General features: G+C 49.3%; 1 protein-coding gene across 1 annotated transcript in view; it reads left to right on the forward strand.

Moving 5' to 3' along the window:
• Positions 1–8,278: 8,278 nt before the first annotated feature.
• LOC144598607 (arsenite methyltransferase) overlaps positions 8,279–22,823 on the forward strand; it is a 31,474-nt gene continuing 16,929 nt past the window's right edge. Inside the window, exons 1-5 of the mRNA XM_078408805.1 lie at positions 8,279–8,385; positions 13,509–13,639; positions 15,403–15,553; positions 20,058–20,194; positions 21,137–21,206. Coding sequence (XP_078264931.1) covers positions 8,350–8,385; positions 13,509–13,639; positions 15,403–15,553; positions 20,058–20,194; positions 21,137–21,206 — 525 coding nt within the window. The 5' untranslated portion in view covers positions 8,279–8,349. The remainder of the gene's footprint in view (positions 8,386–13,508; positions 13,640–15,402; positions 15,554–20,057; positions 20,195–21,136; positions 21,207–22,823) is intronic.

A 22,823-nucleotide genomic window follows, 5' to 3' on the forward strand; every position in this document is an offset into this window, starting at 1 on the left:
GATAACTCACATTTATCTACATTATCCTACATTAAACAATGGGACTATCCCAACGTTTATGAAACAGTTAGACAGGTACATGGATAGGACAGGTTTGGAGGGATATGGACCAAACGCAGGCAGGTGGGACTAGTGTAGCTGGGACATGTTGGCCGGTGTGGGCACGTTGGGCCGAAGGGCCTGTTTCCACACTGTATCACTCTATGACAAACTTTCGGTGCAGAATTAGGCCAGTAGATACAATATAATTTATAACATATAACATACTATATATAATTTACAATAATATAATTCTTACAAGTAAGAATTTCATTGTTGCATTTTGGTTATATTATATTATCATTATAATTATATTATATGTATATAACTATCAAAAAAGTAAATATAAATATTAAAAAACTAAAAGTAAACTTGCTAATATAATCTTGATTGAAATTCTTACTTGTAAGAATTATGTTATAATTATATATTGTAAATTATATTTACAAGTAAGAATTTACCTATCACCTATCCATTTGCTCCAGAGATGCTGCCTGACCCGCTTAGTCACTCCAGTATTTCGTGACTATCAAAAATGCTCTACTCCTATCATAAGTTAGGCCATTCGGCCCATCAAGTCTACTCCACCATTCAATCATGGCTGATACATCTCTTCCCTCCTAACTTGGGTTGCCAACTGTCCCGAATTAGCCGGGACATCCCGTATTTTGGGCTAAATTGGTTTGTCCCATACGGGACCACCCTTGTCCTGTAGGCCCGGACACTGTAGGCTCTGACACTGTAGGCCCGGACACTGTAGGCCCGGGGGCTGCTGTAGGCCCGGACACTGTGGGCCCGGACACTGTAGGCCCGGACACTATAGGCCCGGACACTGTAGGCCCAGACACTTTGGGCCTGGGGGGCGCTGTAGGCCCCGACACTGAAGGCCCGGACACTGAAGGCCCGGACACTCTGGGCCCGGGGGCCGCTGTAGGCCCGGACACTGTAGGCTAACGGAGTGTGTTCGGGGAGCGGGGCCAAGTGCGGTCGCCTAACGGAGGTTGCCTCCCGGCCCAGGCAGCCACATTGGTGGAGCGGGAGCACGTGTCCGCTGGCTGGGTGAGATCACGTGGGGCGCGGGGCGGTGACGTCACCTTTTATCTCTTATTTGGGAGTGAGAAAGTTGGCAACCCTACTCCTAACCCCATTCTCCTACCCTCTCCCCATAACCTATGACACCCTCTGACATCTTTGGGATTAGATAGAACTAGCATGAACTAGGGTGATCGATGGTCGGCGTGGACTGAGTGGGCCGAATGGACTTATTCACATGCTGTACCTCCAAACTAAATTACAATTCATTGCCGCAGATGACTCTGGAGGCCAAGTCAATGGGTACTTTTAAGGCGGAAATAAATAGATTCTTGCTTAATACGGTTTATGCGGGAAAAGCAGGAGAATGGGGTTGAGAGGGAAAGATAGTTCAGCCATGATTGAATGGCGGAGTAGACGATGGGCCGAAAGAGGTCCTTCTGCAGTTGTACAGGGCCCTAGTGAGACCGCACCTGGAGTACTGTGTGCAGTTTTGGTCTCCAAATTTGAGGAAGGACAATTTTTGTTATTGAGGGCGTGCAGCGTAGGTTCACCAGGTTAATTCCCGGAATGGTGGGTCTGTCGTATGTTGAAAGACTGGAGCGACTAGGCTTGTAACAACTGGAATTTAGAAGGATGAGAGGGGATCTTATTGAAACATATAAGATTATTAAGGGATTGGACACATTAGAGGCAGGAAACATGTTCCCAATGTTGGGGGAGTCCAGAACCAGGGGCCACATTTTAAGAATAAGGGGTAGGCCATTTAGAATGGAGATGAGGAAAAACTTTTTCAGTTGTAAATCTGTGGAATTCTCTGCCTCAGAAGGCAGTGGAGGCCAATTCTCTGGATGCTTTCAAGAGAGAGCTAGATAGAGCTCTTAAAGATAGCGGAGTCAGGGGGTATGGGGAGAAGGCAGGAACGGGGTACTGATTGAGAATGATCAGCCATGATCACATTGAATGGAGGTGCTGGCTCGTACGGCCGAATGACCTCCTCCTGCACCTATTGTCTATTGTCTATTGAACGGCCTAATATTGCTCCGATAGTTTGATATAATATGACCTAAGTGGGACGTTCGCAAAGGAATTTACAACTTGCACCTCTCAATCGCAACTCCCCCCCCCCAAACCACTAACCCCCCCCCCCTGAAATTATACTGAAATGTTAAAGAGATGAGAAATGTAATCTTCTACTGAAATGTCAAGGTTGCAAACTGCTCTCAATTAGCCCCAGGCAAGAGACTGCTTCAGTGAAGAGTCCGCTAATTGTATTTAATGATCCAGTCAGTTGGTTCCTGGAAGCAAAGAGCAAGATGAATAATGGAGAGTGCAGTGCATTTAAACCATTCTCATAAAAGCACCACCCTGACACGGCACAACTGGCCTGCCAACACCCAAAATATCTCTTGGCCTCTTTGCGAGCCATGGAATGAAATAAGTGGGTAGACCACAAAATGCTGGAGTAACTCAGCATCTCGGGTCAGGCAGCATCTCTGGAGGAAAGGAATGGGTGACGTTTCGGGTCGAGACCCTTCTTCAGACTGATGTCAGGGGAAGGGGGCAGATAGAATGTAGTCGGAGACAGTAAGATGCGTAGGAAAACAACTGCAGATGCTGGTACAAATCGAAGGTAGACACAAAATGCTGGAGTAACTCAGTGGGTCAGGCAGCATCTCAGGAGAGAAGGAATGGGTGACGTTTCGGGTCGAGACCCTTCTTCAGACTGTCTGACTTCCTCCCGAAAGACACGAGGGTCGGTAGGTTCAACAAAGAAAATAGAAACATGGAAAATAGGTGCAGGAGGAGGCCATTTGGCCCTTCGAGCCAGCACTGCCATTCATTGTCATCTTGCCTGATCATCCACAATCAGTAACACGTGGGCGGTCACGGTGGCGCAGCGGTAGAGTTGCTGCCTTACAGCGAATGCAGCGCCAGAGACCCGGGTTCAATCCCGACTACGGATGCTGTCTGTACGGAGTTTGTACGTTCTCCCCGAGACCTGCCTGGGTTTTCACCGAGATCTTCGGTGTCCTCCCACACTCCAAAGACGTGGTAGTTTGTCGGTTAATTGGCTTGGTGACTGTAAAAATTGTCCCTAGTGGGTGTAGGATAGTGTTGGTGTACGGGGATCGCTGGTCGGCGTGGAATCAGTGGGCTGAAGGGCCTGTTTCTGTGCTGTATCTCTGAACGAAACAAAACTGAAGACGGACACAAAACACTGGAGTAACTCAGCGGGACAGGCAGCATCTCTGGAGATAAGGAATTGGTGTTAGTGTGCGGGGGTCGCTGGTCGGTGCAGACTCGGTGGGCCGAAGGGCCAGATTCGCCACTGTATCTCCAAGATAAACTAAAAACGAAACGTCTGTCGATTTGTCTGAAGAAGTGGCCCAACCCCAAACCATCGCCTGGTCATGCCCTTCGCAGATGCTGCCTGACCCATTGAGTTCTCTCAGCACAAGAGAGAGCTAGATAGAGCTCTTAAGGATAGCGGAGTCAGGGGGTATGGGGAGAGGGCAGGAACGGGGTACTGATTGAGAATGATCAGCCATGATCACATTGAATAGCGGTGCTGGCTCGAAGGGCCGAATGGCCTCCTCCTGCACCTATTGTCTATTGCCTATTGCCTATTGTCACGTTGTGTTTTGCTCAGAATTCCGGTGTCTTCAGTTCCTTGTGTTTCTATTCTACTGATAAAATTCCTGTTGGAAAGTAAAGCACAATATCTTCAAGGCTGCCAATTCTGGGAGTGAAGTGGCAGAGAATTCAACCGCGAAAGGAAATCAGAAAAGGGCAGTGGTGGGGAAATTCAAAGTAGTTGTAATCATAATCCCCTCTGGGCAGAGATATGGGGCCCAAATTCGCTCACAGTCCTCCAAATGTGACCTGACCAGTGCCTGATACACCGATCAGCCAAAACATTATGACCACTGACAGGCGAAGTGAATAACATTGGTTATCTTGTTACAATGGCACCTGTCAAGGGGTGGGATATATCAGGCAGCAAGTGAACAGTCAGTTCTTGACGTTGACGTGTTGGATGCAGGAGAAATGGGCAGGAGTAAAGACCTGAGCGACTTAGACAAGGGCCAAATTGTTCTGGCCAGACGACTGGGTCAGAGCATCTCTGAAACGGCAAGGCTTGTGGGGTACTCCCGGTCAGCAGTGGTGAGTACCGACCGACAGTGGTCCGAGGAGGGACAAACCACAAACCGGCGACAGACAGGGTGTTGGGCACCCAAGGCTCATCGATGCGCGAGGGCAACAAAGGCTATCCCGTCTGGTCCGAACCGACAGAAGGTCGACTGTGGCACAAGTCACAGAAAAGTTTCATGGTGGTCACGGGAGGAATGTGTCACAATACACAGTGCATCGCACCCTGCTGCGTATGGGGCTGCACACGGAGGACCAACAGCATATTAGGCAGGTGGTCGTAATGTTTTGGCTCATCAGGTCATAATGTTTTGGCTGATCGGTGTAGAGCATCAGCTCTATATGTACCTGTCTAAACATTATGATGCCACCTGTCTCAACTACCTCCTCTGGCAGCTCGTTCCATACACCCACCACCCTTTGTGTGAAAAATTTACCACTCAGGCTCCTATTAAATCTTTCTCCCCTCACCTAAAACCCATGTTCTTTGGTGCTTGATTCCCCTACTCTGGGCAAAAAAAACATAGAAACATAGAAAATAGGTGCAGGAGGAGGCCATTTGGCCCTTCGAGCCAGCACCGCCATTCATTGTGATCATGGCTGATCATCCACAATCAGTAACCCGTGCCTGCCTTCTCCCCATATTCCCTGATTCCGCTAGCCCCTAGAGCTCTATGTAACTCTCTTTTAAATCCATCCAGTGAATTGGCCTCCACTGCCCTCTGTGGCAGAGAATTCCACAAATTCACAACTCTCTGGGTGCAAAACTTTCTTCTCACCTCAGTTTTAAATGGCCTCCCTTTTATTCATAGACTGTGTCCCCAGGTTCTGAACTCCCCCAACATTGGGAACATTTTCCTGCATCTAGCCCTTTCATAATTTTATATGTCTCTATAAGATCCCCTCTCATCCTTCTAAACTCCAGTGAATACAAGCCTAGTCTTTCCAATCTTTTCTCTCCATGCCAGTCCCTCCATCCCAGGGATTAACCTCGTGAACCTACGCTGCACCGACTCAATAGCAAGGATGTCCTTCCTCAAATTAGGAGACCAAAACTGCACACAATGCACAAAACTGCACACAACTGCAAAGAACATCTTTCTTACAACATGGTGACCAAAACTGAACACAATACTCTAAATGTGGCCTCAGCAATGTCTTAAACAACTATAACATGACTTCCCAACTTCTTTACTGAATGCTGTGACTGATGAAGGCCAATGTGCCGAAAGCCTTAGTCCCATAACTTTTAACCTAAGATAGAAAATAAAAAACTGGCGTAACTCAGCGGGACAGGCAGCATCTCTGGAGAAAAGGAATAGGTGACGTTTCGGGTCGAGACCCTTCTTCAGGCTGAGTTCTCTTCAAGTTCTCTTCAAGAAACCCTTGTTTTCCCTCTCTCTCCTTCCCTCCCCCATTCTAGTTCTCCGACTAGTTCTACTGTCCTACTGATGAATTATTACTGATTGTGTTCCTCGGTATCACCTTCCCCTCAGCTAACAACGAACCATTCTACATTTCCTTCGTCATCATCTGCTTTGGTCTGTCATTTTCAGCCCTTACATATAACTCTAGAGTCCCTCTGCCACGGCTCTCAGTCTGAAGAAGGGTCTCGACCTGAAACGTCACCCATTCCTTATCTCCAGAGACGCTGCCTGTCCCGCTGAGTTAAGCCAGCATTTTTAGTCTATCTTCATACAGATCAGCTTTGTACATAAGGTCATAAGTGATAGGAGCAGAATTGGGCCATTTGGCCCATCAAGTCTACTCCGCCATTCAATCCTGGCTGATCTATCTCTCCCTCCTAACCCCATTCTCCTGCCTTCTCCCCATAACCCCTGACACCCGCACTAATCAAGAATCTATCTACCTCTGCCGTAAAAATATCCACTGACTTGGCCTCCACAGCCGTCTGTGGCAAAGAATTCCACAGATTCACCACCCACTGGCTAATTTCCTCCTCGTCTCCTTCCTAAAAGAACGTCCTTTAATTCTGAGGCTGTGACCTTTAGTCCTAGACTCTCCCACTGGTGGAAACATCCTCTCCACATCCACTCTATCCAAGCCTTTCACTATTCTGTACTTTTCAATGAGCCCCCCCCCCCTCATTCTTCTAAACTCACATTTGACATTATACACCCGCACTAATCAAGAATCTATCTATGCCTTAAAAATATCCACTGACTTGGCCTCCACAGACTTCTGTGGCAAAGAACCATTGAACCATGAACGATGAACCATGGGTCTGTTAAATTTTTAGATTTAGATTTAGAGATACAGCGCGGAAACAGGCCCTTCGGCCCATCGGGTCCGCGCCGCCCAGCGATCCCCGCACATTAACACTATCCTAACACTATTCAAGCTGGAGATTTGGTTCTATCATTCCCGAGTTGATGCTTTGTGATGTTGCTGTGGCCTGTGGAGTATAATGCGGATGGATTAAAGATGTCGCCATCAAGTGCTGGCCTTTAGTTTAGTTTAGAGATACAGCACGGAAACAGGCCCTTCGGGCCACCGGGTCCGTGCCGAACAGCGATCCCCGCACATTAACGCTAACCCACACACACTAGGGACAATTTTTACATTTACACAAAGCCAATTGACCTACAGACCTGCACGTCTTTGGAGTGTGGGAGGAAACCGAAGATCTCGGAGAAAACCCACGCGGGTCACGGGGAGAACGTACAAAGCTCTGTACAGACAGCACCCGTAGTCGGGATCGAACCCGGGTCTCCGGCGCTGCATTCGCTGTGAGGCAGCAACTCTACCGCTGCGCCACCGTGACCGCCCAACGCTGTGCTGTGACCTATCTCATTGTTGTACCATGAGATGTGACAAGGGAAGCTCAATGGCGCCATCTAGTGCTATTTTCCCGCTGAGTTTAGAGATACAGCGCGGAAACAGGCCCTTCGGCCCATCGAGTCCATACCGACATTCATCCGCCCAAAGGCTTTTAGAAGGTCCACTACTTCTTTATCGTGGTGTTGTTTCAGGCTGCCTGTATATTCACTCTAGACTTTAGAGATACAGTGTGGAAACAGGCCCTTCAAGAGTCAAGAGTGTTCCATTGTCAGATGTCCCAGATAGAACAATGAAATTCTTACTTGCAACAGCACAACACAATATGTAATTAACTTGGCCCACCGACCAGCGATCCCCGTACCACAGCACTATCCTACACGCCAGGGAGAATTTATAATTTCACCGAAGCCGATTAACCTACAAACAATAGACAATAGACAACAAGTGCAGGAGGCCATTCAGCCCTTCGCGCCAGCCATTGCACCAGAAACGTCACCCATTCCTTCTCTCCCGAGATGCTGCATGACCCGCTGAGTTACTCCAGGAATTGTGTGCTTACCTACACTGTCCAGGCCTACAGCGGCCCCTCGGGCTAGTGTCTGGGCCTACAGCATCCGGGCATAAGGTGTCCGGGCCTACAGCGTCCAGGCCTACAGCTTCCGGGCCTACAGCGTCCGGGCCTACAGCGTCCGGGCCTTCAGTGTCCGGGCCTTCAGTGTCCGGGCCTATAGTGTCTGGGCCTATAGCTGCCCCCGGGCCTGCAGTGTCCGGGCCTACAGTGTCCGGGCATACAGTGTCCGGGCCTACAGTGTCCGGGCCTACAGTGTCCGGGCCTACACTGTTGGGGCCTACACTGTCGGGGCCTACACTGTCGGGACCTACAGTGTCGGGCCTACAGTGTCCGGGACTACAGTGTCCGGGCCTACAGTGTCGGGCCTACAGTGTCGGGGCCTACAGTGTCCGGGCCTACAGTGTCCAGGCCTACAGTGTCCGGGCCTTCAGCGCCGTCCGGGCCTAATACGGGGCAAGGATGGTCCAGTACGGGACAAACCAATTTAGCCCAAAATACGGGATGTCCCGGCTTACACGGAACAGTTGGCAACCCTACCAGCCAGCGATCCCCCGCACATTAACACTATCCTACACACACACACACCGCTTCCCTGCCGTTGGGCTGTGTGACTCTGCATGATTCCGCCCCCCCTGCCCTTTGCCCCGATACACTGTGCGAGTTCACTGCAGCCGAGTGAGCAATTGTGCCGACTGTGGGAATCCTGCAACGCTGCCCTGCTGCTCCTAGCCCCTTGCCCCTCCACAAAGGGCATGGACCCAGCCCACTCTGTGCAGGATCAGGTGAAGGTGAGAGGTTTATGTAAGGTGGGGGTGGGGGTGGGGGTGGGGGTGGGGGTGGGGGGTGGGGAGACCAGGGGTACATTTCCCAAGACGATAATCTCAGGTCTTGGTGAAGTTAAACTTGCAACTAAGTTTAAACTTGCAGCTCACACCACCCGTGCATGTCAGTGTAAATGCACCGGGATTGTTAGCAAACGCAGCGGAAGCAATTGAATGCAGAAAGACTCAGATTCGGAGTTTGTTGCAATAAGGAAAAAAACGGTGGGCCAGAGTTCCGGCTGTTGTAAACCTTCCTGCAAAAAGGCTCCACTTAGCTCCACCATTCCCCCCCCACCAGGTCCTAGTGCCCGCCTGCTATTCAATATTATGTTATCTTCTCTTCGATCTTATCGAAACATATAAGATTATTAAGGGGTTGGACACGTTAGAGGCAGGAAACATGTTCCCAATGTTAGGGGAGTCCAGAACCAGGGGCCACAGTTTAAGAATAAGGGGTAGGCCATTTAGAACGGAGATGAGGAAAAACATTTTCAGTCAGAGAGTGGTGAATCTGTGGAATTCTCTGCCTCAGAAGGCAGTGGAGGCCAATTCTCTGAATGCATTCAAGGGAGAGCTAGATAGAGCTTTTAAGGATAGCGGAGTCAGGGGGTATGGGGAGAAGGCAGGAGCGGGGTACTGATTGAGAAGGATCAGCCATGATCACATTGAAAGGCGGTGCTGGCTCGAAGGGCCGAATGGCCTCCTCCTGCACCTATTGTCTATTGTCTGATATGTTTAGGGAGACACAAAATGCTGGAGTAATTCAGCGGGTCAGGCAGCATCTGTGGAGAGAAGGAACGGGCGATGTTTCGGATGGAGACCCTTTTTCATACTGATGTCAGGGGAGTGGGCGGGACAGAGGTAGAATATAGTCGGAGAACTAGGGTTGCCAACTTTCTCACTCCCAAATAAGGGACAAAAGGTGACGTCACCGCCCCACGTGACCTCACCCAGCCAGCGGCCACGTGCTCCCGCTCCACCAATGGCGGCCGCCCGGGCTGGGAGGCGGGTTGCTATGCAACCTCCGTTAGGCAGCGCCCGGGCCTCTGGGCCTACACTGTCCGAAACTACACTGTCCAGACCTACACTGGCCGAGCCTACAGTGTCCGGGCCTACAGTCTCCGGGCCTACAGTGTCCCCCGGGCCTACAGTGTCCAGGCCTACAGCACCACCCGGACCAAATATGAGACAAGGGCAGTACCGTACGGGACAAACCAATGTAGCCCAATATGCGGGATGTCCCGGCTAATACGGGACAGTTGGTGACCCCTTTGGAGACAGTAAGACTGGTGGGAGAACTGGGAAAGGGGAGTGGATGCAGAGAGAGGGAATGCAAGGGCTACTTGAAGTTAGAGAAGTCAATGTTCATAACGCTAGGGTGTAAGTTGCCCAAGCGAAATATGTGGTGCTTTTCTTCCAACTTGTGCTGGGCCTCACTCTGATAATGGAGGAGGCCCAGGACAGAAAGGTCAGTTTGGGAATGGGAGGGGGAGTTGAAGTGCTGAGCCACCAGGAGATCAGGTTGGTTAAGACGGACTGAGCGGAAGTGTTCAATATTTTTAGCTCAGTTTAGTTTATTGTCACGTGTGACGAGGTACGGTGAAAAGCTTTTGTTGCGTGCTAACCAGTCAGCGGAGAGACAACACATGATTACAATCGAGCCTTCTACAGCGTATAGATACATGATAAGGGAGTAACGTTGAGTGCAAGGTAAAGCCAGCAAAGTCCGATCAAGGATAGTCCGAGGGTCACCAATGAGGTAGATAGTAGTTCAGCACTGCTCTCTGGTTGTGGTGGGATGGTTCAGTTGCCTGATAACAGCTGGGAAGAAACTGACCCTGAATTTGAGTGTGGATATTTTGTCCGCACCACTGCGAAATCTCCTGAAGGTACCGTCCAGTTTGAAGTTCTCCTCCTCTCTCTGACGAGAGTTGGGCAACACCATCTCTCACTGCTCCCCCTCTGTGATTCCACCTCACACCTCCAGTACCCCTCTCCCCTGACCCTCAGTCTGACCCGAAACGTCACCTGTTCCTTCTCTCCAGAGACGCTGCCTGACCCACTGAGCATTTTGTGTCTATCTTTGGTGAAAACCAGCATCCGCAGTTCCAGCCAACACATTCAACATTAACGTGTAGGAAAGAACTGCAGATGCTGGTTTAAATTGAAGACAGACACAAAACGCTGGAGTAACTCAGCGGGACATGTGACAATAAAGAATCATTGAATTGAATAGAGCACACGGGATGTGATCAGTTTGAAGAAGGGTCTCGACCCGAAACATCACCCATTCCTTCTCTCCCGAGATGCTGCCCGACCCGCTGAGTTACTCCAGCATTTTGTGTCTAACTTCGATTTTAACCAGCATCTGCAGTTTTTTCCCTACACGTCGGGTGTGAATGTTTAGTTTATTGTTCATTGTCAGGTGTAACGAGGTACAGTGAAAAGCTTTTGTTGCGTGCTAACCAGTCAGTGGAAAGACAACACATGTTTACAATCGAGCCGTCCACAGTGGACAGATATGTGATAAGGGAATTGAATTGAATATCATTGAATTGAATAGAAGATGCGGGATGTGATCAGTCTGAAGAAGGGTCTCGACCCGAAACGTCACCCATTCCTTCTCTCCTGCGATGCTGCCTGACCTGCTGAGTTACTCCAGCATTTTGTGAAATAAATACCGTGATAAGGGAATAAAGTTTAGTGCAAGGTAAAGAAAGCAAAGTCTGATTAAAGATAGTCTGAGAGTCTCTGATACCATATAACCATATAACCATATAACTACAGCACGGAAACAGGCCCGTTCGGCCCTACCAGTCCACGCCGACCACTCTCTCTGACCTAGTCTCATCTACCTGCTCTCAGACCATAACCCTCCAATCCCCTCTCATCCATATACCTATCCAATTTACTCTTAAATAATAAAATCGAGCCTGCCTCCACCACTTCCACCGGAAGCTCATTCCATACAGCCACCACCCTCTGAGTAAAGAAGTTACCCCTCATGTTACCCCTAAACTTTTGTCCCTCAATTCTGAAGTTATGTCCCCTTGTTGGAATCTTCCCCACTCTCAAAGGGAAAAGCCTACCCACGTCAACTCTGTCCGTCCCTCTTAAAATTTTTAAAACCTCTATCAGGTCCCCCCTCAACCTTCTACGCTCCAAAGAATAAAGACCCAACCTGTTCAACCTCTCTCTGTAGCTTAAGTGCTGAAACCCAGGCAACATTCTAGTAAATCTCCTCTGTACCCTCTCCATTTTGTCGACATCCTTCCTATAATTTGGCGACCAGAACTGCACACCATACTCCAGATTCGGCCTCACCAATGCCCTGTACAATTTTAACATTACATCCCAACTTCTATATTCGATGCTCTGATTTATAAAGGCAAGCATACCAAACGCCTTCTTCACCACCCACCCTAATATGAGCAATTGTTGGTAGGACGGTTCAGTTGTCTGATAACAGCTGGGAAGAAACTGTCCCTGAATCTGGAGGTGTGCGTTTTCACACTTCTGTACCTCTTGCTCTAGGGGTGCCAACTATCTCACTCCCAAATAAGGGACAAGGTGACGTCACCGCCCCGCACCCCATGTGACCTCACCCAACCAGCGGCCACGTGCTCCCGCTCCACCAATGGCAGCCGCCCGGGCCGGGAGGAGGGTTGCTACGCAACCCTCGTTAGGCAGCACCTGGGTCTCCGGACCTACAGCATCCGGACCTACAGCGTCTGGACCTAGTGTCCGGACCTACGGCGTCCAGGCCTACGGCGTCCGGGCCTACAGCGCCCCCTAGAGCCTAATACAGGTCAAGACTATGGGGGCGTGGCTGTGTTCTGCAGCTGCGGCTCACCGGCAGTCTCTCTGTTTTTTTTTTTTGTCATTGTCGTTGTTAAATGTACGTTTTGTTTTATTTTTAATTCTGTGTATGTAGGGGGGTGGTGGGGGGGTCGGGGGAAACTTTTTTTCAAATCTCCTCCTCAACGGAGATGCGACCTTTACCGTGTCGTATCTCCGTTCGCGCTATGGCCTAACATCGTGGAGTCGGCGGCCTCCAGCTGGGATCGACGTCAAAGACTCCGGTCGCAGGGCCTGGACTTACCATCTCGGAGGCTTCGGCCATGGGCCCTGCAGACCGCAACATCGGGAGTTCGTAGGTCCCTGGCTGGCGACCGGTTTTTGGGAGCTCCAGCCGTAGCAGCTTCGACCGCCCCGAAGCGCGAGGTACGATCAACCCGCCCGCAGGCCCTTTATCGCCCTGCGTGGCTCGGCCGCAGCACTTTACATCGCCCGGTGGGGGCTCAGGACTTTCATCGGCCTGCTCGGCTCGGCCCTGGGACTTTCCATCGCCCGATGGGGGCTCAGGACTTTCATCGGCCTGCTCGGCTCGGCCCTGGGACTTTCCATCGCCCGATGGGGGCTCAGGACTTTCATCGGCCTGCTCGGCTCGGCCCTGGGACTTTCCATCGCCCGGTGGGGGCTTCAAAAAGTTGGGAGCCTCGATCACCTCGTGGCACCACGGGAGAAGAATGAGGAGGAGATAAGACTTTGCCTTCCATCACAGTGAGGGTGTGCCTAGAGCAATCACTGTGATGGCTGTTTGTGTAAAAAATTATATCTGTGTGTCTTGTGCTTTTTAATGTCTACTGCCGGACCCTGACGTGAGAGGACGTTGGCGTTGAGTATTCGCCGCTTTTCCGTCAGGATAGTTTGTCTGTTTGTTTCTATGTTAATTGTTTTTGTAAAGCGCTTTGAGCATGTGATAAGGCGCTATATAAAATAAATGGATTATTATTATTATTATTATTATTAAGGCTGGTCCCATACAGGACAAACCAATTTAGCCCAAAATACGGGATGTCCCGGCTAATACGGGACAGTTGGCAACGCGACTCTTGCCCGATGGGAGAGGGGAGAAAAGGGAGTGGCCGGGGGTGAGACTGGTCCTTGATTATGCTTGGTGTCAACCACTCAAGTCTTTACTGACCCCTACATCCTGAAACCTTCGTGCCAATAGCCCATTAGAACGAGGGAGTGACCGGGGTGAGACCCGTGCTGTATTGTACACCCTTGACCCTTGTTCTTCTCAGAGTTACTATGGAAAACGGCTGAAAAGATCAGAGGATCTGCAGACCGATGTGTCCTGCTCCTTACAATGTAGCCCGTCGAGTAAATCAGCCTGCAATGCCATGGCACTCGTCCACCCTGAAGTTTCTAGCAGGTACAGTACTTCTATTTCATGGCCTGCCTTGTGTTGTTTGAAGCGGCCTGCACTTTTACTTTATCATGTATCTGTCCACTGTGAATGACTTGATTGTAATCATGTGTGGGAAGGAACTGCAGATGCTGGTTTAACTCAAAGGTAGACACAAAATGCTGGAGTAACTCAGCGGGAGGGGCAGCATCTCTGGAGAGAAGGAATGGGTGACGTTTCGGGGCGAGACCCTTCGAAGGGTCTCGACCCAATATCAACTGCAGTTCCTTCCAGCACATTTTGTCTGCTCCATTGCAAAATCTTCTCGTGGTACGCCTACTGTGAAGAGGTTAGACAATAGACAATAGACAATAGGTGCAGGAGGAGGCCATTCAGCCCTTTGAGCCAGCACCACCATTCAATGTGATCATGGCTTATCATTCTCAATCAGTACGCCGTTCCTGCCTTCTCCCCATACCCCCTGACTCCACTATCTTTAAGAGCTCTATCTAGCTCTCTCTTGAATGCATTCTAAGAATTGGCCTCCACTGCCTTCTGAGGCAGAGAATTCCACAGATTCACAACTCTCTGACTGAAAAAGTTTTTCCTCATCTCTGTTCTAAATGGCCTACCCCTTATTCTTAAACTGTGGCCTCTTGTTCTGGACTCCCCCAACATTGGGAACATGTTTCCTGCTTCTAACGTGTCCAACCCCTTAATAATCTTATACGTTTCGATAAAATCCCCTCTCATCCTTCTAAATTCCAGTGTATACAAGCCTAGTGGCTCCAGTCTTTCAACATATGACAGTCCCGCCATTCCGGGAATTAACCTAGTAAACCTACGCTGCACGACCTCAATAGCAAGAATATCCTTCCTCAAATTTGGAGACCAAAACTGCACACAGTACTCCAGGTACGGTCTCACTAGGGCCCTGTACAACTGCAGAAGGACCTCTTTGCTCCTATACTCAACTCCTCTTGTTATGAAGGCCAACATTCCATTGGCTTTCTTCACTGCCTGCTGTACCTGCATGCTTCCTTTCAGTGACTGATGCACTAGGACACCCAGATCTCGTTGTACGTCCCTCTCCTCCTCCTCCTCCTCCTCTCTCCAACAGGAGTTCCACAACACCCTCTCTCACTGCTCCCTCTTCGTAATTCCTCCAGTCCGAAGAAGGGTCCCAACCCGAAACGTCACCTATCCATTTCCTCCAAAATCCGCTGAGTTACTCCAGCATTTTGTGTCTGTCTTTGGTGTAAACCAGCATCTGCAGTTCATTCTTATTTCATATTGGATCTATCTTTTGGTTGTCTGGTTCTTTGGATTTGATAATCTCCTTCAGTCTATCTCTGTCTATTCTACACCGATCAGCCAAAACATTCTGACCTGATGAGCCAAAACATTATGACCACCTGCCTAATATGCTGTTGGTCCTCCGTGTGCAGCCCCATACGCAGCAGGGTGCGATGCACTGTGTATTGTGACACATTCCTCCTGTGACCACCATTAACATTTTCTGTGACTTGTGCCACAGTCGACCTTCTCTCGGTTCGGACCAGGTCTTTACTCCTGCCCGTTTCTCCTGCATCCAACACATCAACTTCAAGAACTGGCTGTTCACTTGCTGCCTAATATATCCCACCCCTTGACAGGGGCCATTGTAACAAGATAATCAATGTTATTCACTTCGCCTGTCAGTGGTCATGATGTTTTGGCAGATCAGTGTGTAGCTCTTCCTTTGCTGCTTTGCCATCTCCGGCCTCACCATCTCCTCTTTTGTTTTCCAGGTACTTTGGATGTGGCCTGGTGATCCCAGAGAGTGTGGGAGGCTGTCACGTGCTGGATCTGGGCAGCGGGTCTGGCCGCGACTGCTTTGTCCTGAGCAAGCTGGTGGGACCACTTGGCTGTGTGACCGGAGTGGACATGACAGATGAGCTAGTAAGGCAATAGGTCATAGAGTCGTCGAGTGACCCAGCATGCAAACAGGCCCCATGGGCCCAACTTGCCCACACCGGCCAACACGTCCCAGTTACGCTAGTCCCACCTGCCCACGTTTGGCCCATATCCCTCCAAACCTGTCCCTCCCATGTACCTGTCGTGCCTTCAGCACCTCGTCGACCGTAACACTGATCATTCATGAACGCTGCGTTTAATTAGGGGCGGCACGGTGGCGCAGTGGTAGAACTGACATCTTCCAGCCCCAGAGACCCGGGTTCGATCCTGACCACGGCTGCTGTCTGTGCGGAGTTTCTACGTTCTCCCTGTGACCCTTTGGGTTTCTTCGGGTTTCCTCCCACACTCCAGAGACGTGCGGGTTTGTAGGATAATCGACTTCTGTATATTTGTCCCGAGTGTGTAGCAGAACGACTATACTGCAAATTGTTGGTCGGCACGGTCTCGGTGGATTGAAGGGCCTGTATCTCTAAACTAAACAGCGGCACGATAATTTGTCTGTATTCTCATTCTTCTGCCACTATTTTTTCATTCAACCCTGACTCAAAGTCACCTCACACTTCGTTACTTCACTTAAGTGACACGGCCAGCACGGTGGCGCAGCGGTAGAGTTGCTGCCTCACAGCGCCAGGGACCCGGGTTCCATCCTGACTACGGGTGCTGTCTGCACGGAGTTTGCACGTTCTCCTCGTGACCGCATGTGTTTTTTTCCGGGTGACAATAGACAATAGACAATGGACAATAGGTGCAGGAGTAGGCCATTCGGCCCTTCGAGCCAGCACCACCATTCACCGTGATCATGGCTGATCATGCACAATCAGTACCCCGTTCCTGCCTTCTCCCCCATATCCCTTGACTCCGCTATCTTTAAGAGCTCTATCTACAACTCTCTCTGCTCCGGTTTCCTCTCACACTCCAAAGACGTGCAGGTTAATTGGCTTCTGTAAATTATCTCTAGCGTGTGGGATAACATAGAACTCGTGTGAACGGGAGATTAGTGGACAGCCAGGACTCGGTGGGCCAAAGGGCCTGCGTTCACGCTGTATCTCTCCAAGTACAATTACACATCTGTGAGCCATTCAACTCCAGAAAGCATCGGAGCTCAATCCAAGCTTGTCTTCAGTGAATACATGCAGTAATCTACAGCAACAGTGAAGCAAAAATAAATTGCATTTTTAATGCTTCACTGGCACTGAAATGGTTGGGAAGTGCAGTCCCTGGTGCAATCGGATAAGTGTTTATGCAGAGTAAACTACTTTTTAACATCACATGACCTCTGTGATGAACCTTCTTCATTTTCTGCAGTCTCACCACTCCGCCTCTGGTCATCAACATACGAACGCACAAGGTTAGTTTTTTAAAGCAAAGAAAATCAAGGGCAATTATGGAGAGGGAGAATCATAAGAGTATAAGAGGAAACGCAGGGAGGTCTTCAACCGGTATAGCAGGGGATACCAGTCCAGTATCTGGACAGGGACCTGAATCTGCATGACATAGAGGGATATGAATGAATGAATGAATGAACGAATGAATAGGTTTATTGGCCAAGTATGTGCACATACAAGGAATGTGCCTTGGTGAGCTTGGTGCTCACAAATGACAACACAAACATACAGTTAACAATTAAGAATAAAGCATAAACACATCAAATGGAATGGAATTAATGCAGGCAAGTGACTAGATAGAGCTCTTAATGATAGCGGAGTCAGGGGGTATGGGGAGAAGGCAGGAACGGGGTACTGATTGAGAATGATCAGCCATGATCACATTGAATGGCGGTGCTGGCTCGAAGGGCCGAATGGCCTCCTCCTGCACCTATTGTCTATTGTGACGGCACGGTGGTGCAGCGGTAGAGTTGCTGCCTTACCGTGCTCGCGGCGCCGGAGGCCCGGGTTCGATCCTGACTACGGGTGCTGCCGTACGGTGTTTGTACGTTCTCCCCGTGGCCACGTGGGTTTTCTCCGGGATCATCGGTTTCCTCCCACACTCCAAAGACGTGCAGGTTTGTAGGTAAATTAGCTTGGTATAAGTGTAAATAGTCCCCAGTGTTAATGTGCGGGGATCGCAGGTCGGCGCGGACACGGCGGGCCGAAGGGCCTGTATTCTACGCTGTATCCCTAAACTAAACTAAAGTCTGAAGAAGGGTCTCGACCCGAAACGTCACCCATTCCTTCTCTCCAGAGATGCTGCCTGACCCGCCCCGCTGAGTTACTCCAGCATTTGGTGTCCATCTGAGATGAGCATAGTCAGGCATGAATGTCAGCATTGGCGTGATGGGCGGAAGGGCCTGTTTCTGCGCTGTACAACTCCGTGACTCCCTCAGTTGAGAATGTATTAATTAACTGTAAGAAGTTTTTACACACACACATTAGTGAAGCACTCTGTTAGAACAGTGTAAAGAGACCTTTGTTTTCTCTGTCACCCATGCATGCGGTACCTACCTCAGAAATGTTTTGATGGGACATCGTTGGGAGAGCTTTGCGATATACCAATGCGGACATATCCCTTGTGACCGGACCTTGTAGACGGTGCTGCTCATACGTGATAGGAGCAGAATAAGGCCGTTCGGCCCATCGTCTACTCCACCATTCAATCATGGCTGATCTAGATTTTAGATTTAGATTTAGAGATACAGCGCGGAAATAGGCCCTTCGGCCCACCGAGTCCGCGCCGCCCAGCGATCCCCGCACATTAACACTATCCTACACACACTAGGGACAATTTTTACATTTACCCAGTCAATTAACCTACAAACCTGTACGTCTTTGGAGTGTGGGAGGAAACCGAAGATCTCGGAGAAAACCCACGCAGGTCACGGGGAGAACGTACAAACTCCGTACAGACGGTAGTCAGGATCGAACCTGAGTCTCCGGCGCTGCATTCGCTGTAAGGCGGCAACTCTACCGCTGCGCCACCGTGCCGCCCTATCTCAGCCACAGTGGACAATTAATCTTCCAACCGGTAAGTTACTGGGATGTGGGAGGAAACCTTAGCAGCTGATGGAAACCCACTCAGTCATAGGGAGAGAACGTGCGCACTCCATACCCCCAGGTGAAGGTTCAACCTGCATCTCTAGCGCTGTGAGGCATTTTAGAATAGAGAGTTCATATGTTCAACTGATTGGAGCAGAATTAGGCCATTCGGCCCATCAAGTCTACTCCGCCATTCAATCGTGGCTGATCTATCTCTCCCTCCTAACCCCATTCTCCTGCCTTCTCCCCATAACCCCCGACACCCGCACTGATCAAGAATCTATCTATCTCTGCCTTAAAAATATCCATTGCTGTTCGATTCGCTGTATCATCTCCATTTTGTCCATTTGTGTTTTCGCCTTCATCCCCAGACACTCATTTTCTTTAGACTTTAGACTTTAGAGATACAGTATGGAAACAGGCCCTCCAAGTCCACACCGAGCAGCGACCACTCTGTACACTGGCATCATTCTACGCACGAGGGACAATTTACAGTAGCCAATTAACCTACAATACTGTGTGTGTGTGTGTGTGTGTGTGTGGGCGTGCGAGTGTGTGTGTATGTGTGCGTGCGAGTGTGTGTGTATGTGTGGATGTATGCGTGCGTCTGGATGTGTGTGTGTGCATGTGGATGTGTGTGTGGATATGTGTGTGTGGGTGTGTGTGTGGATGTGTGCGTGCATCTGGATGTGTGTGTGTGTGGATGTTTGCGTGCGGATGTGTGTGTGGATGTGTGTGTATGTGCGTGCGAGTGTGTGTGTGGATGTGTGTGTATGAGTGCGTGTGGTGTGTGTGTGTGTGTGTGTGCGTCTGGATGTGTGTATGTGTGCGTGTGGATGTGTGTGGATGTGTGTGTGTGTGTAAATGTGTGTGTATGTGTGTGTGCGTGTGGATGCGTGTGAGTGTGTGAATGTGTGTGTGTGTGTATGTGTGTATGTGTGTGCGTGTGGATGCGTGTGTGTGTGAATGTGTGTGCATGTGGATGCGTGTGTGTGTGTGTGTGTGAATGTGTGTGTGTGTATGTGTGTGTGTGCGTGTGCATGTGTGGATACGTGTGTGTGTGTGTGTGTGTATGTGTGTGTGTGTGTGTGTTGTGTGTGTGTGTGTGTGTGTGTGGAGCTCACATGATGATCAGTTTAGTTTACTAGCTTTAGTTGGTTTATCCATCACGGAAACAGGCCCTTCGGCCCACCGAGTCCACGCCGACCATCGGCCACCTGTTCACACCAGTTCTATGTAATCCCACTTTTCCATCCACACACCCGGGCGGAATTTACAGAGGCCAATTAATCTAAGAACCCGCACGTCTTTGGGATGTGGGAGGAAACCGGAGCACCCGGAGAAAACCCACGCAGGTCACGGGGAGAACGTACAAACTCCGCACAGATAGCACCCGCGGTCAGGATAGAACCCGGGTCTCTGGCGCTGTGAGGCAGCAACTCTACCGCTGCGCCACCGTGCCGCCCCGGCTTCACTCTTTATCTAACCTTTTCCATTTCCACATGTTTCTGTTCCAGATCCAACTCTCGAGGAAGTATGTTTCGTATCACCAGGAGAAGTTTGGATACAAGGAAGCAAACACGGATTTTGTCCAGGGTTATATTGAAAAGTTGGGAGAGGCTGGGATTCAATACAATAGCTATGATCTTTTAGTGTAAGTTTGGGGCAAAATAAGTCGATGAAGTTTATAAAATGACGAGACGACACGTGGACACGTTGGGTTCCCGTCGTGACGGCAGTTGATGAAAAAAAAGGCACACAATTTTAAAGTTATTGAGTGGTCAAACTTTAACTCGAAGAAAATTTGAGCATTTACCTCAGGAGTCCTCGTTCAATGAAGCACGCGTTAAATGACAACATTGAACACGGAAGTATCAGATCAAAATGGCGATGTTTATTTTATGTTCCCAAAATACAGCCAAAACGGTACACGATAGCGCAACAATTTGAACGAAACGATACTGCACACCGCAGGCGAATGGTGAGTACGGTGGGCCTAAAATTGTTGCGCTATCGTGTACCGTTTTGGCTGTACTTCAGGAACATACATACATATATATATATATATATATATATATATATACAAGATGATATATATATATACACACAAGATGATATATATATATACACACAAGATGAGATTTTTAGTAATATATAATAGATAATAAATAGATGAGAGGTGTAGACAGGGTAGACAGTCAGAACCTTTTAGCCATGCTGGTAATATTAAGTACTTGAGAACATAACTCTGAGGCGAGAAGAACAAAGTTTAAAGGATATCTGCGTGCCACGTTTTCCACATAGAGCGCAGTAGGTGTGATAATGGCGTTTAAGAGGTTTTTGCATAAGCACGTGGATATGGAGTGAATGGAGGGATATGGATCACATGTAGGCAAAATTTGGCATCATCTTCGACATAGACAGTGAAGGGGAGGAGGGAGGGGGGAGGGGAGGGAAGGGGGAGGGGGGGAGGAGAGGGTGCTGCACCAATACAGGAGAGGTTTGGGCCCAACGGGTCCACTTGGCCTACTCCACACTAAACCAAACTAAATTATCTGTAAACTAAACTACTCAGATTGTTCAAATTTTACTTCAGATCGAACTGCGTCATCTGTTTGTGCCCGGACAAGATGGCCGTCTTCCAGGAAGCTCATCGCGCCCTTAAGGTTGGTGTGTGCCAGGCACAATTAAAAAAAAAAAAAATAGATTCTTTGGATTCTTACGATGCATACATCCTCTGTGGAGGACCAGAGTCCAGGGTTCTTCCGCTGCTGGACATTGGAGGGGGGGGGGGGGGGGGGGGGGGGGGGGGGCAGAGTCCGAAGGGGAACACCCCTCAAACAATGAAAGGGAGGTCACCCTAAGGGGCCACATGAATGTCAAGGGGGGTTTTGTGCAAGTCAGATCTTGGGCGGTCACGGTGGCGCAGCGGTAGAGTTGCTGCCTTACAGCGATTGCAGCGCCGGAGACCCGGGTTCGATCCCGACTACGGGTGCTGTCTGTACGGAGTTTGTACGTTTTCCCCGTGACCCGCGTGGGTTTTCTCCGAGATCTCCGGTTTCCACCCACACTCCAAGGACGTGCAGGTTTGTAGGTTAATTGGCTTGGTGTAAATGTAAAAATTGTCCCTAGTGGGTGTAGGATAGTGTTGGGGTGCAGGGATCACTGATCGGCGCGGACCTAGAGGGCCAAAGGGCCCACTCTGTTTCCGTGCTGTATCTCTAAACTAAACTAAACTAAAAACTAATCATGATTATTGTGATATCGCAAAATCTGGAGTAACTCAGCAGGTCAGGCAGCATCTCTGGAGAGAAGGAACGGGTGACGTTTCGGATCGAGACCCTTCTTCAGAGATTCTTCAGAGATTCTGCCTGACCTGCTGAGTTACTCCAGCATTTTGTGATCCTTCTCTCCAGAAATGTTGCCTGACTTGCTGAGGTACTCCAGCATTTTGTGATACCTTCGATTTGCACCAGCATCTGCAGTTATTTTCCTACATGATGATTATGATAATCGTATTCTCATTGATATGGTGATAATCAATGAATCCTTTCAATAATTCTCTGATATTCTCTGATTTTGTTATAACTCTGCAATTTTCTACTGTGGTTCCTGATGCCATGATTTTGTCTTTGTTAATGTGCGGGGATCGCTGGTCGGCGCGGACCCGGTGGGCCGAAAGGGCCTGTTTCCGCACTGTACCTCTAAACTAAACTAAACTTGTATACACTGGAATTTAGAAGGATGAGAGGGGATCTTATCGAAACATATAAGATTATTAAGGGGTTGGACATGTTCGAGGCAGGAAACATGTTCCCAATGTTGGGGGAGTCCAGAACCAGGGGCCACAGTTTAAGAATAAGGGGTAGGCCATTTAGAACGGAGATGAGGAAAAACTTTTTCAGTCAGAGTTGTAAATCTGTGGAATTCACTGCCTCAGAAGGCAGTGGAGGCCAGTTCTCTGAATGCTTTCAAGAGAGAGCTAGATAGAGCTCTTAAGGATAGCGGAGTCAGGGGGTATGGGGAGAAGGCAGGAACGGGGTACTGATTGAGAATGATCAGCCATGATCACATTGAATGGCAGTGCTGGCTCGAAGGGCCGAATGGCCTACTCCTGCACCTTTTGTCTATTGTAAACTAGTGGAAAGACAATAAATACATTATTACAATCGAGCTGTCCACAGTGTACATGATAACGGGAATAATGTGAATAACGTTTAGTGCAAGATGTTTAGTAGAGTAAAGCCCGTTCAAAGATAGTCCGAGGGTCTCGAATGAGGTAG

The sequence above is a fragment of the Rhinoraja longicauda genome, chromosome 12 (assembly GCF_053455715.1).
Source record: "Rhinoraja longicauda isolate Sanriku21f chromosome 12, sRhiLon1.1, whole genome shotgun sequence".
Lineage (NCBI taxonomy): Eukaryota > Metazoa > Chordata > Chondrichthyes > Rajiformes > Arhynchobatidae > Rhinoraja > Rhinoraja longicauda.